Source organism: Pocillopora damicornis, chromosome 10, assembly GCF_964200805.1.
Source record: "Pocillopora damicornis chromosome 10, jaPocDami1.2, whole genome shotgun sequence".
Classification (NCBI taxonomy): Eukaryota; Metazoa; Cnidaria; class Anthozoa; order Scleractinia; family Pocilloporidae; genus Pocillopora; species Pocillopora damicornis.
Window position 1 is genome coordinate 3108061 of NC_142679.1, and position 15785 is coordinate 3123845.

General features: G+C 37.0%; 1 protein-coding gene and 1 long non-coding RNA gene across 3 annotated transcripts; one reads left to right on the plus strand and one right to left on the minus strand.

Moving 5' to 3' along the window:
• The first annotated feature begins 84 nt into the window (after positions 1 to 84).
• Positions 85 to 5337, plus strand: LOC113684723 (uncharacterized). The gene is made up of 3 exons (XR_016180177.1): positions 85 to 352; positions 2472 to 2546; positions 4728 to 5337. It is a non-coding gene; the product is annotated as an uncharacterized LOC113684723 (long non-coding RNA).
• A 3209-nt stretch (positions 5338 to 8546) lies between these two features.
• LOC113684654 (ERI1 exoribonuclease 2) lies at positions 8547 to 14359 on the minus strand. 2 transcript variants are annotated; one of them, XM_089183860.1, is made up of 9 exons: positions 14183 to 14359; positions 14012 to 14085; positions 13499 to 13585; positions 13123 to 13250; positions 12325 to 12499; positions 12008 to 12108; positions 11520 to 11601; positions 10867 to 10955; positions 8547 to 9778 (listed from the first exon to the last, which is right to left on the minus strand). In XM_089183860.1, exons 1-9 carry the CDS (start codon positions 14248 to 14250, stop codon positions 8618 to 8620), a joined length of 1965 nt encoding a protein of 654 aa, XP_089039986.1. In that variant the 5' UTR covers positions 14251 to 14359; the 3' UTR covers positions 8547 to 8617. The 2 variants fall into 2 exon arrangements, with proteins under 2 accessions (XP_089039986.1, XP_027057848.2); XM_027202047.2 differs by having other exon boundaries at positions 13499 to 13582; positions 14183 to 14358.
• Positions 14360 to 15785: the final 1426 nt, after the last annotated feature.

Sequence of the window (15785 nt, forward strand, 5' to 3'; positions counted from 1 at the left end):
GTGTCATTTTGAATACTGATTGCGAGGCACGCGAAAAGTTCGAATTGAATTGCAAATATACTGCCGACATTAAATATTCATCTTACTTGTGTCAGGATCTTTACACGTGGAGCTCGGAACTACGCTAGCCTGCTGGCTTTAAAGCCTCGAATTGCAGTTTTTCGGTCAGACAACGCTTCTTTTAACATGTCCTAGACAGGAAGAATATCTGAAAGCGGAAGTTAAAATGTTTGGTGACTTGTATGTTAATCTTTTGTGCGTAACGGTTCTCGCTCGCGGGTTGAAGTCAGCGACGACATGTCAACAGATTGAAACCACGAGAAGACAGAAGTTTAGACTTTTTTTAACTCATGTAAGTCATTTAGCTTCTTCTTCCACTGTTCATAAAAAGTTACCTACTATCCGATGTTTTTTGAGAAAGCATCAGCTCTTCTTTCCTTTAGCGATACTAAAAAGTTTTAGAGCTTTCATTTCGAGTTCGTGATCATTTTCTTTATCCTCATGACTTTAACGTTTGATTTAGGGGTGATACTTTTGAGAGAGATGTGGTCACCTTATCACCGTTAGGGATTAGTAATGGTAATAGGACTGAGTAGAGTCTAATTCGGTTTGGAATCATGCAAGTGATAACCAACTAATCTTTAATATTAAAATTTCCGAGAAAAGAAGGGTAAAATTTCCGCACAGCCGCATCCTACATTATGCATTCAGTTCTTGGATAGAGAAAACAATGACTAAAACAATACATCGCCATTGGGAAAACAGATTTGTTTTACAATAGTATGGGGCTGTGCGGAAATTTTACCAAAGGAAGAATAGCCAAGTTGTGAAAGAAAGAGAAATTTTGCATTGACCCTTTACACCCTAACATCAGCATGTATATTCTCCATACCGTTCTCTATACATTTCCTAATGTGCTGGCAAGGAGAATTTGATTAACAGTCTTGAGGTTCTTCAGTCGATTATCATTTCCTTTATTCTCATGGCCTAAATGTTTGATTCATAGGTGATATTGAAAGGAGAAATTAGATGTTAGTCACTCTCAGGGATTATAGGGTTAAAAGAATGACAAAGGAGGCCTAAATTGTTTATTGGTTGTGATTGGTTGATTTAAAGTACTTTGAATGTGATTGGTGATTTAGTGTTAACACTGGGTTGAAAACGTAAATTGGCCACCGTAAAGAGTTTAAAGGCTGACATTTCGAGCGTTAGCCCTCGACATTTGACGAGGGCTGACATTTCGAATGTTACCCTTCCCTCTGACGAAGGGCTAATGCTCCAAACGTCAGCCTTTAAACTCTACGGTGGCCAATTAACGTTTTCAACTCAGGTGTTAACAATAAATTTACCCTGTTATACTCTCCCACCGAAGCAGTACCACAGTTTCTTTAGAAACTTTTCAATCTCTTTTATTCATTTCAATGTAATTGGTTACTTTAAACTACAACCTTGAATGTGATTGGCTTACTGAACTATCTGATAACAAACTGTGAAGTTTTATATGAAATAATTCATATTTGTACTGCGGTTGTAGATGAAAGTGAAATGTGATCATCGCAGTAAATTTTCCAATTTAAGCAATTGGCTTCTTCTTTCCAATTGCTTAAATTGGAAAATTTACTGCGATGATCACATTTCACTTTCATCTACAACCGCAGTACAAATATGAATTATTTCATATAAAACTTCACATCATTTCACTGCACGGGAAGATATGAACTCAATAAATTGACCTCGCTCCCAATGTGTGGCTTCATAGCTCAGTTGGTAGAGCATCGCACCGGTATCGCGGAGGTCACGGGTTCGAATCCCGTTGAAGCCCTGATTTTTTTCAGGCTTCTTCTTTCCAATTGCTTAAATTGGAAAATTTACTGCGATGATTACATTTCACTTTGATAACAAACTGTCCGATAACAACTTGGCAAGTGAATTAGCTTCGTTAGGAGTTTCTTAAACCAATCACGATTGTGGAAATAGTCATTTTATGATTAAAGGGATGAAAAACAACACAAAATTATTTATAATTATTTAAGGAATGATAATTTTTCGAAGAAGTGAGACACCAGTTATTGTCTATCGGCTGGTGGAGAATTTGGGGGATCGCAAGGGTTTTTGGGAAACGGACCGGGGATCGGTCATCGCGAACAGAGTATAGAGTGGGGTCATATGAATATAACAGAACTTTTAAGGGGGATGTATTAAGTGTTATTGTGACGCAACCAAAATCCCCCGATGAATAATGACCGGTCCCTCAATGTGATTCATGCCCCCGAAACCCACACCCTCCCCCTCCCAAAAAAAAAAATGAAATAAATTGATAGATATTCAATTTTTTCATAGAGCCATCCCGCCGTCGCATTTAAACTGTTTAAAATTGATTGTTATATGGTGAGACGCTGACCCTACTCTGTTATGATTTTTTACTGGTTGTTCAACTTCACTGAAATTTTTCTATGTCGCCTAATTTTCAGGAATAGAATATGAAGTGGGATGGCACTGTATTAGAAACAAGATATAGTTCAAGGAAACAGATTCAGTCAATTCAGGTCAGTTTATTATTGTATTTCCTTTTCCAGATTTTCCGAGAGACGGTTAACACTTATTTTATTTAATCCTTGTTGGGCTTAAGTTCAAGTTTTTACTTTCAATTTCGAAAATATTCTTTTCTGATTCGATGGCTGATCAGTGAGAAGCAAACGCAAAAGAAGATTATCTTTTGCTCATCAAAAATTCGTTTAGAAAGTTCAGATCTGTTTTGAACATTAACTGTGAATTAGGTGGCCAATTGTAGCTTATACCTTTTTGCCTTCGAAATTCTAATGTTGCACAGAGGATAGTGTCTAAAAGAAACATATATTTAAACCTGTGAAACGTTTTTCAATATACGGAATCGTTTGAGAAGGAAACCAAAACTAATTTCCACGGCAAAGTGAGGAGTGGTTTGACAGGTCCCAGTATTGTCCGGTAACATTGAGACACTCGTTGATTTAAACCTCTTCTTGGTGTACTCAGTTTGTTTACCCGAGAACAAAAAAACTAGGAGTGTTTTGTCGTGGCAAAAACACATGAATGAAGGAAGTTTAAGGTGTCGATAAATCCTAATCACTTTTCTATAATATGTAACATTGTTTTCCCATAACTAAACTACTTTGAAAGGAGAATTGCGAAAGTTGGATCGAGAATTTTTGACTTATTTCTCTCTGAAGTTCGGAAGAAATCAGGGGCAATTTGACGCCTCTTGAAATTGTTGTGACAACGATTTTTTACCTCGCGTGTATCTTGGTATCTTAAATGTCTTTATTCAACGTTTTCTGGGAACTGATGCAACTCATTTAAAGAAAAAAAGGAAGTAAAATTTTACGAGCCACCTCAATAATGCCGCTGCTAAATCACCTAAAGAATATATATATTCTTGCACTGTATTGATAAGTAAATGCTATGTAACTAATAAAGTTCTATACCCGCGTGGAGCAAAAAAAAGACTAGCGAAATTCGATCTAGGTAAATTTGTTAGGATTTGAAAATATTTTTTCGAAAGAAAATAACGCGAAGACAGATGAAAATTGTGCCATGAAATGGATTGGTAGGGGAAATCGAAGCTTTTATGAAAAAATGATCTCGAGTCCCCTGTCGGCTAATTCACCGAAGTGTACTAAGTTGAAACAAAGTTGTAAGAATTAAGAAAATATTAGAAAGTTACAGATAAAGGAACGAGGAATGAAAATTGCTCGTGAAATCTCTCTGAATATATAAAGGTTTAATGATGAGGTTTGCGGAAAACCACTCAAAGTAAACCTTTTGCCGTGCGCCGGTTCAACCATTTTCGAAGTAAAACGGAAATATTTGAATCAACTGTACAGGAAAGATTTTTTAATTTTTTTATTTCAATCTAACTCGCCCTTTGTCGTTTGCTGGGAACGTCATCCTTCATAAATTTTCTGTGCTGGAAATGACCAATAAGGAAATTTTTCCCTACGATATCAAAAGTTTGCAAGCCAAAAGGTAATGAGGTCAAGAATAGTATCAAAGTATCAAACTCGGCGCAAAATTCTCAGAACTAAAGTTATTCGAAATGTTTGGTAAAAAGTGTGGAGAATTGATGCTTAGATCTTAGGAGTGAAAACGTGAACTGACTTTATTCATGGCGTTTAAATGTATTTATTATTAGCAAATGCCACACAAGTGAATAGCGATTTTCGCGCACGCTGATTGGCTGGTTCGGAAGAGAATAGCAAGGACTATTCACTTCCAAGCAGCAGTTGAGACAAAGTCACGTGTCAAGAGTTTATTTTTTGGTATCTGTGTGGTATATTCTAAAACAATGATTCACCTCAATGTCATTGTAAGTGAAAGCAACCTATTGCTCGATTCAAACATATGTACTGAACAATTATTTGAAAAAGTAGAATTGCTTCTTCAAATGCAGATGAAACATTTGTTTTTTGAGTCTGACCCAGCTTTGCGACACTCAGAAATATTTTGTAGGTCAGCAGTTTTGACATTTAAATATCTTTAAGTTACTCCTCCAAATGTGTTCAAGATTCCTTGGCTTTGAGTTTTAGCCGTCGCAACATGAAACTTGATAATCTAGCAAAATGGTTTTGGCTTACACAGCTGAAGAACAAAACAAGGTGAAAATTTTCAATAGATGGCATTATGGGTAGGTATAGGTAACTTCAGAGTATACTCGAAAGTACTGTTGCTAAACCATCTTTTTATATCTTTAGATGTGAAAGATCTCAAGATCATATGAAGCAAGATTCAAGAAACGATGATGTTAGAGGATTTAAGGAGTCTGTTGACTGAAATAAAGCTTATCAAAAATTACGTTTAACCCGGTTGGGAAAATAATCGTGCCCAGGCCCAGGCGAACGGTGTATGCGACGAACTCTGCATTACAAGTTTGCGCTTTTAAAAGGGCAAATCGCAATTAAAACAAAAAGTCTTTTGACGGGAAAAATTTTATGCATCATTGCTGAAAAACTAAATTTTTGCCAAAAAAAAAATCTAAGTCTTTCGGCAGGAAAATTGTCCCTGGAAAAAAAGTCTGCGCTTTTGAATTGTGTCCAAAAATATACTAATTCTTTTGGCGGGAAAAATCTTGCTCTATGATTACGATTTTCTCCCATCAAAAGTCAAGTATATTTCTTGTTTTAATTCTAGATGCTGTTCAAATCCGCAGAAATTTTTTTCCTCTCGGCCACCCTCCATACGCAAAAAAAAGTAAAAGAGAGAGCCTATATTTTGACTTGTTACCAGACCCTTTTAAAAGCGCAACTCTTTTTTTTATTTATATACGTAATAAAAGACAATAAAGAAAAGGAAGACAATAGTGGACACATTTTTTATTTGTTTGTATTTTCACTCACTTCATACAGCTAGTTCTTTACTTATATATGGCAAAGTTTACACGTGATCATAAAAATATTAGTCTAACTCAAAAACATATCACTTAACAATGATGAAACAATTTCAAGAGAACGAAAAGATTTACAAAATCAAAAGGCTAAAATAACTTAAGTATAGGTACCATAATAACTAAGTCTTAGTGGCATTTTCAACAGTTCTATGTTGGAACATTCCAACAAAAAAGTTGAGTAAATAAATGAATATTCGAATTTTTAACTAGATATTTCGAAAATAAACTTTCCATCCCGAAAGTTAACACCAACGACATACTATTACTATCAATAGAACGCATTTCCAGTGACTGTATGGAAAACAAACCAAAATAAGTTCGATGTATTCGAATATTGAAAGAAAATTTCTACCCATTTAATTTACGTGATAATAATAAATGCCATGGAGATATTTTTTTCAAGCCATTATTGTTTGTGTCCTTTCCAACAGTTTACACTAAATTAGAGAGTGTATTTTTTTGTCTTGCCAAATTATTTCCAATTATTTGTTGAAAACCAGCATTTAAAAATTCTTGACGTTTTTACTGCATTTGCGATGATACCAATTTTTAAGCAGTCACTGGAAGCGTCCCTCCTAACAGCTAAACTTTCTTAGATTTTGATCATTTGAAAAAGATCGCTTGGATGTGTTTACCTTGCCAAATTAATTCCATCAGCGTTTGAGCTCCTTCACAAATGGTCTTAAAATTAAACGGAAATTTGTGACCGAATTCGTTCTGCGGAAAACGTAGTTGGTAGGTCTAAGTTACAGTAGTTACTCTACCTCTCGACTTTCTTTCTCCAATAACTAAGCTACGCTTTCTTCAGTTCGATCCTGTCTTTTCCCTCAAGGCTTGTTTTCCACATCATCACAGCGTATCACAAGGATATCAAAGGACTGCAATATAGCACAAACGAACATTTTAAAAATCGACGAAATGAAATTTCGACAATTTAGTCACAGGAAATAAAAGCGTTGTAAATAAAGATATTTCGCTTCTATCTCTTTGAATTTGTTTTCTAGACTTGATGATCATCATATGATCACAGTTCATTAAAACTTCAGCTTTGAGTAAAGGTCACTGTACTCATTCTTCAAAGGAATTGTTACATATTGATGAAAGCCATTTTTTAAGTTCATTAAGGCATCAAAACCGTGGCCACCGGTAGTCACTAAAGGAGAAAGTGACTGAAACCCCTACATAAATTCGGTTGCGGAATCAAGTTTTCAAGAACCTCTTCATATTCAATAAATATTACGGCATTGCATCTACACTTTCACGATAATTCAACATTTCTTGTAATGTAGTCGAGAAAGATTTCCTTAGAACCCCACACTGTGGCTTTTTTTCGGGGCCAATTAGCCTTAAAATACGACACATGAACAAAGCAACTTACAATACTTGTCATTTTGAAACCATTAAGGACGTGCCCAGCATTTTCTCAAATACTTTTCCAAAACTTTTAATGCTCATTTTGAAGGAAAAAATTCTGTTCGATATTCTTCCTTGGCCAGCAAAAGAAATGGAGACTTATTCCGCAATTTTCAGTTAAAAGGAAACGCTTTTAAGAGGCAACTCTTTTTTCAAAGCGCAGTACATTCCGATCATTCTTTGTAAGCGACATAACTTTGTGCCCAGAGGTCGTCTCTGACGTACAATTTGCATATCCTTTGTATTAATTTTTCTTGCTGACACAAGCAAATACGTCATTACTCGACTCAACAGTTTGGCTTGTGGCCTGACTGATGAAAGATGGTCTTGTGCTTATTTAAGAAAAAAATTGCAGCTACATGTACAGTTTGTAAACCTATTTTAAACAGCTTACCTCTTCGTAATTCTTTCCTTTTTCCCTTTTATTTCCGGTCACTCCCACGCTTTATTCCCGATGCTTCCTCCATATTGCTTCATCTACTAGGGAAAAAAAACAACGCCGTTATTTTCCGAGGCAGAAAGAAAATAATCTTGAATTAATTTATCTTGCTGAGGTCTACGAGACTGCAGTGAAAAGTTAAATGATTATAATACTTTCAAAGAACAATAAAGACGTTTTCTGCCTACAATACTCGTCCATGCAAGGAATATCAAACGTCGATTCAGATAGATTCATTCTTAACTTTTGCTTTACAAGTTCGGTTTGAATTTACCGCCGAGCGATGACGGTCCTATCGAGCCATGCAATTATTGACAAAAGTTTTCCTTTAAAATGCTCTCAAATACCTTTTTTACCGCTATCAAACAAAGATATGAGAGTGGAATTGCTCCTCGCAATCACATGTTCGGTAAGATTCTAACTATCAATTCACAATTCTCTCTAAATCGTTGAGCGCGTTGTACTGAACAAGTCAACCAGCTAAACGTACGAGTATCTAACCGTGTGTTAGTTATTGAAATGGAAAGACCTTTTGGCCTGGTCGTCTTCAAAGAATAGAAGCAATGCTTCCTCAATACTTTCAGTCAGTTTTGAATGGAAGACTTGATAAATCGGCGAGTTTTCCTTGCCTTTCTTTCCCGTGAAGTAAAACAGTTGTCACCACGAGGAACCGTAAAATGGAAATGAGTTGAAAGATATCACGTGCAAATTCAGCCTCGTGAAAAATACCTTGGGAGCGGGGCTGGTGTACATTTGCATCAACAGAAGCTCAAGGCTTTTGGCTCTTTCTCATAATCAACCATGACAGGACGGATAATGCATGCACTGTAAGTACCTCCCGTTGTTCCAGACAAAGCCTTAGAAAAGTTTTCTAAGGCTTTGTATGGGACAACGAGAGGTACTTACAGTGCACGCGTTTTCCGTCCTGTCATGAAATGGCTTTATGGCTCTATTTTCTCTTTAAGTTGATTTGCACGCACGTGATAAAAGAGGGAGGGGTAAAAATTGCAAGTGATAGGGAAAAGAAAAAAATGACAGAGATGTTAAAGTTAAAAATAATATGGGATACTCAGTTCAGTGGATGATGTAGCCATGCAGAAGGCAAATATTTTTTGGAGGACTTGGCACAAAACAAAGGCGTGTTGAAGTGGCAAAAACTCTGCGCCCCGGCTGCACCACCCGTGATTAAGTACGAACACAGTACACAAAAGGAAACGCGGCTTCCTATTTATTTTACGTCTCAAAGAGTTTTTCGCCATGATTTACACTGAAGACTGCACATCAAACAGTTTATTGCAATAGTCATTATTATTATCATGCCAAAGCTCATCTTCGACTGCAAGAGGCTACAGATTCACCTCCCAACGAAAAAAGCTGCACCCTCTTTTAGCCTTTTTATCAGCAGAATTTGTCTCATGACCTAATCTACCATGACTTAACGAACACGTAAAGAAAGCTCTGCCTTGATTAGGTCCCGGATTAACGACAGACCTCCGACGAGTGCGGCGCCCACACTGACACAGCGGTGGAGTGACACCGCCTCTATTAAAACAAACTATGGGTGGGGTGACGGAGGAATTCACTTTTGTCGTAATTGAGGGAGGGGTGGAGAGGTTAAGCTTTTTCTTATAATTGTTATACTTTGTATTAAATCGACCTGCAAAAGCACAGTTCTCATTGTTCAAGTTTTTTTTCTCTCTGTGCTTTTCTTTAAGAAGAGCTTTATTTGCTTGGACAGTGAGCGAAGGTGTTGTTGCAGCGTTCGTTTCAATATTTCCTGGTTTGCATGGCTTGGAGCTTTCGTTTTGTCCAACTCCACGGGATGTTCGTTGATTGCTGTGTTCCAGTGCTGTGAAATGCTTGATGCTAAGAGTTTGTTTCACCAGTCCTCTCTTCAAAAGAAGCCCCGAACCTGAGGATTTGGGTGTCTCTTGAGTAAATTCTCCATAATTGCTTCTTACTCTTTTCGTTAAATTCGACAAGCTTGTTAAAGGAGCGATAAGACTCTTTAGAGTGCTGTCGAAGCTCTCATCGGATACCAGGCGAGCATTTGCGGCAGCCAATCCTACAATATTCTGTGGCGCCCTCCTTTTTAGACCAGTTACAGGAGGCATAAGTCTCGCATCATGACCGTCTTTAAGCTCACTTCCTTTAATTTCCGCGGAGTGATCTTTCCCCGCGATCGTCACTTTTCCAAGTGAATAATCAACCGCAGCTTTTTCGTTAACAGCTTCATGGCGTTGCCTACCGAGCCCAGTAGTTTCTCTTCCGCTCTGACGCTTCGCTTGCCCAGAGGAAACGTGTAAACTTTTGTATGTCTTTCTTTCTGGAAGTGTAGATTGTTGACCTTGAAGCTTTCGGGTTTTTGCCTCTGTTAAAGAATTCACTTTGCCATCATAGGAATGCTTGAGAAAAGTTCCAGTTGTGGGTTTCATGTCTTGTGTAGCCAATGAACCAGTTTTTAAGTAACCATTCTTAGTAACGATCTCGCAAAACTTTTCCAACATCTGAAAAATATAAGAAATACCAGGTTCATAAAACGTTCATTTCATAATTTCCGAGTCTGTTTTCCATCCTTCTCAAGGCTATAAATTGTTCTTTCTAGGGAAATGAAAATCGCAATAAAAGTCTCAGACTGATTGATCTCACTAAGGAGTCTGTATCAGAGCTCTCTGCTACCTTCTATTAACAAACATAACCAGAACATTACAATGCGCAAAGCCTTCGTTTCATCGCAACTTGTGAAGTATTTGCAGTGATTGGTTGCAGTTCGTTATCTTTATTCAAGTGAAATGCAGACTTTTCTCGTTTAAAACACTGGTTCGTTAATAAATGAAGACGTGGATCCGTTTCCTCTTTGACGACAAGAAAAATAACAAACAGGGGAGACAAAAGGAAGACACAAACTTCAATGAAATGGGGAGTATTTATTCTTAGATTCGATAACTTACATTGTTCGGAAATAGAACCGACTATGTACAAGTTCACAGACTGGATTTGAACACGGGAAAAATTTAAACCACTCTAAGATTAAACGCTCAGCTGAACTGAAGAGGGCTTTATTGCGTTTTTGATAAACAAAGACTTATCGTTGGCCCAAAACTGACCAAAGGTCACGACGAGAAATCCCCGTTTCCTAATTCGTGTTACCGAAAAAGGTGACGCAAAACAAAAGAAAACAAGTGTAGACAAAAAAAAAAAAATGCCATAACTATGCTTCACAAGACGTAAACTCCGTTTGCGCTCTGAGTAGGAGCAACACCCACTGAGCTCTTTTTAGCATAAATTTAAGACCGCACCTCTCCCGTTCAACAAAATGTTAAGGACGCTTTCTTTCAGTTGTAGTATACGGACCAGACCAGTCACTGTCAAAATGAGTGCAGTGTAGGTGTTTTTCGAGAGTCTCATTCCGTCCTTGAGTTTGATTTAGTTACTGTTTTGTTTATGCCGATCAAAACGGAGGGAGGTCAAGAGAATATAAAGTTCTTTACTAGTAATAGTCAAATAAATCCGGCTTCATCTGAAACAGCATTTGATAAGGCATGCCACACCGCTCATACGTGTATGAAACAATTTCTACCCACTAAGTACACACCCCGTCTAGGCTCTTTGTTATTTGCATAATACATCCATCAGAGATCATTCTCCAAGCAAGCCGAGCTGTATTTCGGGCATCATCTAACCCTGGAGAAAAACAGGAAAGTTAAATCTATTTTGATCAACAAGCTTACCTGCGTTCTATTTACATATAGCCCCATCTCCTAAAGGCTTCTTCAGTATATACATTTCTGCAGCATTTTTCATATCTCATTGACATTTTCACAAAAGGAAGATAAGATATCAGAAAGAAAGCCATGCCAGTAAACTGCGCGCACATGTGAAGATTCAGAAAGGGCGGTAACATTGTTTAGAAAGAGAGACATCGCTAATGTGTTTGCATAGAACATGTCTCTTGCTGTTTGAGTCTAGATTCATTGAATTTTTTATTTCCGCAAGCGCTAAAAATTATGAAACTCTTTTTCGGAAAGCTCAGTGTAAAATCTAAGAAGCTACTCTTCTGTTCATGTTACGGTAGAACTTCTTTAAAATTAGTTTTATGAAATGTCTTTTTAAAGCAACCGATATTTAACACTAGTCCGTTCATGCAAGTAAAAGATTTTTCACTATTTTCTCGTTAACAAGAATTACAAGGTTAAAGGTGAAAGTTTTAAGATAACTACAACAAGGGAAAAGGTTAATGATAAGTACCTGAATGTTCTCTTCCGGAAAATTTGATTCCCAGATCTTGAAGAGCACCTGCCAATCCCTGAGGCTTACGACAGTAAAAATTCTGTCCAAAATGAGTAAAGGTTTTGGTTAGTGTATACACAATGAATACTTAAGATATATTCATCATGAGAGAGGATGGAATGCTTTCCGACTGAGTGTTGTAAAATAAAAACCAAAGTAATCTTAACAGCCAATCAGAACAAAGGAGAATGTCACAATAAGCTGACAAGAATTTAAAGAGAAAACGAGCACATTGGCTGAAGCGAGGGAAAAGGAGAGAGACCAAGAAAGTGATTCATCAGATTCTCTCCCCTGGTGCATAGTCCTCCTCGGGTTGTGTTTTTAAACATTGAGAGCTTCTTTAGGGAAAGTCTTTGAGATAATACAAGTGATAAGCCCCACAATAGCTCTATCAGAAGTAAATGACCATTATCAATCAATTGTACGTTTTTGTTTTTACAGCTTACCCTATATGTTGCTCGGAGGTCAATCCAGCTCCTCATTGGATGAGGTGTTCTAAGCTGCTTCCTGTTACATTCATTCTTGAGACAAGTTCCCAAATCCCAGTCTTTATTCATTTGAAAAAATGTACAACAAAAAAAATAAAGGTATCTCAATAGAAAAGTTCAGGAGTTAATGTGCGCAAAATAAATTTCAGAAAGTGATATTAGCTCTATCATGAGAATTACCTTGAAACAATTTTAAGTGCCAGGTTAATCTGCTGATCACCAGAACCTGGTCATATACTGCACCAGGAGAACAAGAAGATGGAAATCACGTTTACCTGACCATGTAACAAATGTGCACCACTTAATCCAACAATCTGTACTGTTTTCTTGATCTTGTTTTTGTCCATCTTCGCAAGGAAACTTGAATCCTTTTTTGTCCTTCATCTCTTGTAGCCAATGTCCAAACAGCATCAGACATGTGCCAATGGGAACACCACCATCCACTTGAGCCTACAGGAGATTTTCAGATGAGTCTATTTGTAAATATCTTTAAGGACTTGAAACATTGTCACAAAGTACATTTCAGTTGGAGAACATTTAATCAAGCAATTTTTTTTGCAAAGGAGATCCTCTTATGATTCCATAACTTTAGGTGCAGTTGGTTAAAATTGTCTGTCCAGATAGTTTTACCATATTCTGCCCAAAACTTTTCACATTTTTTGACATATTCAAGAAAGAAAGGCTATTCCCCAGTTGCTGTATGAAGTATTCAAGTTCTTTAAATATCCCACAACTAAGGTTTTCATATTGTTTTTAAGTAGGTGCCAGACTTGACAAAAGTAAGTGACTGTAAAAAGTTCATCAAGGGCCAAAAGGTGATTATTTTGACCTGAGTAACTGGCAACACTTTACAAGTAGCCAGCAGAACTCTGGCAGTCACTTGCTTGTTTTTAAATCCCTGCCCGCAGCCCTTACTTTGTTTTCCCGCTGAACAATGATCTAAGAAAAAACAGGAGGGTTGCAAACAGACTAGTTTTTCCATAAATTGAACAACTGACAACATTTTCTGAGAGAAACATTAAAAAAATCAGAATGCCTCTGTCAGCATTAAATTGGTGCTTTTCAGAACATACCTGAGTTATTCCTGTCAGCTCTTTGCAGAAATCACTCAGTTTTGTGTGCTCTTGAGGCTGTACATACATATGAAATTCAGACTCAATTTCTCCACTGTTTGTATTTAGCAGCACTGCAGGGAATTCAACTGTGCACCCAAAAAAAATCAAAAGTAATTTAAAACAATAAAAATCACTGTTTTTTTAGCATGTTTTAAGGTTTGGCACAGCAAGTGCCAAAACTGTGCCTGGTCTGCAGACCCCCACACTACATACACGTATATATATTTTTTTCGCAAGCAATTAAAAATGATTCATTTTCTAGCGTCCATCACATGAAAACATCAAATCTTTTTTAATATGCAGGTCTTCTTTTGGTGACAAAACTGATACTTACTTATTTCTGGGGCATAATTCATTTTCTTGTCTTTCCAGCAAGTGGACTCAAAGTCAAGAACAATTAGGTATGAAAAATATTGACCTGCCATAGAAATAAGAAAGCCAGTAAGTGAAAAATATACATATTTATTAATTAACTATCATGAAATTGAATATACGTTGCAATTCGACACCCAAATTACCCTACTGACCTGGGTCACTACGTCCTAAAATCTATGGTGATGAGACTTTGGAATGAAAAGTATTAATTTATAAGTGATCAGTTGTCGTTCAATTCTACATTAAACTTATAATCAGTTAATAAATTTCACAAAACTGATCGTCTGATTTTTAATTTAGAGATGTTAAGGGTTTCTATAATCTATCAATGAAAAGTAATTTTTTCTTTTCCCTGATAGTGAAACTGTAGATCGTTTAGATTTCTCTTGAGTTCAACAGTGAGTTTAACTCACCGAAATAATTTTGATGTAATATACATGTATCTTTTGAGTAAAGTAGATGCTATACTTACGTTGTTTCATCTCCTTAGCGCGGCATTTCTGTCGATCTGAGGACGAGGGTCCTTTCTTGACCAAACCTAAACTTCTAAAAATATTCCATTGCTAGAAACTGATCGCAGAGTTAGGAAATAATTCATACCTGAAGTTAGAAGCAACTTCATGAACACATGAAACATCTTTACCTGGCTAATTCCTTTGCAGAAATTGAATTTGAAGATAATTGCTGTAGTGGCCTATTTTTCCCTGACATTTTTCGTTAGAAATGAGGGACGCAAACATCGAATAAAGTCAATTCATGCTACGGAACGACTGATCATCATGGCTGTTGTTTTCAAACTTTGCGCATAATCGCGAGGCTACCTAGGAACTAAGTAAACACTCGGTAGTAGTCTCACGCGGCCACGCCTTACAGATGAGAATCTAGATCCGCCTAACGCCTTAGAAGCGCACACACAACCTCCCTAAACAATGACGTTATCATCATTTCCACGATGATTGTCAAGATAAATTGAACAAGAGGTTGACAGATGGACAATAAGGGGAAAATTACGCCTTTCAGTTCGGTGTAAAATAAAATAGATAAACAATGAATTATTCAATCGGCAAAGTAGACAATTCAATTTGGCGAGTCTGTGATTACATTAACTTTTTGTTGCAATGCAGCTATGGTTACAGAACACAAAAAAACCGAATATTTATATTTTCTTTAAAAGTCGGGCTCAAAACTTGATACTTAATAACACTAAAGTACGCTTTCTTTCCACCCTTCAGAAGCGGGCACCAACATCAACCATCAATTATATTTCGTATCTTGAATTGTCTGTTTAAACAATACCACAAAACGCTTTAGTTCGTTTAAAACAAGTGTAAATAGTTTAAGAACCACCTGGTGAGACGCTGACCTTCAAAATGATATCCTGGTATCTAAATCAGTTTTAATTTGATTGCAAGTAACCAGCCTTATGCTTGTATGTACATGAATGATAGAGTAGTACTGAAATGAAAACGATTTCTTGATAGTTTAAAAGGCATGGAACCAAAAAAAAAATAGAAAAAAACCATTAAAGGGTATTAACAGCTTCTTCTTTTAAACACCTGCTAACCATGTGATTTAAATCCCAACATTTACCGAAACCAGCCAATGAAATTCCACTTTCAAACGCTTTAACGCGTAATACCAGTCGAGAAGTTTACCAAGACGCCAAATTGACAAGGAAAACAGGGCAGGGTTCTAAAGCGCGTTTTAATTCATACTTTCTGTTCTTGTCATCATTCTAGCTGACAAGAGGACTTAACTGTACTGTGTACTAAAAAAAAATTAATTTAAAGGCAGTTCAATGGCTGTTGGATTTGCCATCGCGACGTCTGCGTTTCTTGCAGCTTTTGGCAAATATTTCTCCAAGAGATGGTTCTTCTGGTTCATAGCTGCAGTCATTGCCACAATAGCTGGGATGCTCATGAACGCTGGAAACAAGAGGCCGGTAGACACTTCTAACAACGGACCCGGAGGACCAGCAAAGAGCAACGATGCCTCTGCATCAGGCGGACAAGGGAAAGCCTAGTATGGACAGTCTTTCATCCAATGGAAAAAATTCACGACTGACGATATTATACCTCTTGATTGGGCTATTGTCAGGGATACATCATCATGTTTTTCCAACGGAAGAATGGTGTTTGACAAATAATAACGAGGGGAAGGACATCTTACAGTTCTTATTACGAACAAATTTTTGTTTGGTCTTTAAACATTCGCTTAATGTGCACTAAAATGCGGAAGTATGATGT

What these genes read in the sequence shown, in the direction of transcription:
- LOC113684654 (XM_089183860.1), bottom strand. Translation starts at nt 14,250, where the DNA reads ATGTCAGGGAAAAATAGGCCACTACAGCAATTATCTTCAAATTCAATT. An exon ending in AGCTGACAGGAATAACTCAG is followed by an intron (nt 12,500 to 13,122) that starts GTATGTTCTGAA and finishes AATCTCCTGTAG; the next exon opens with GCTCAAGTGGATGGTGGTGT. An exon ending in TTCCGGAAGAGAACATTCAG is followed by an intron (nt 10,956 to 11,519) that starts GTACTTATCATT and finishes GTTTTTCTCCAG; the next exon opens with GGTTAGATGATGCCCGAAAT.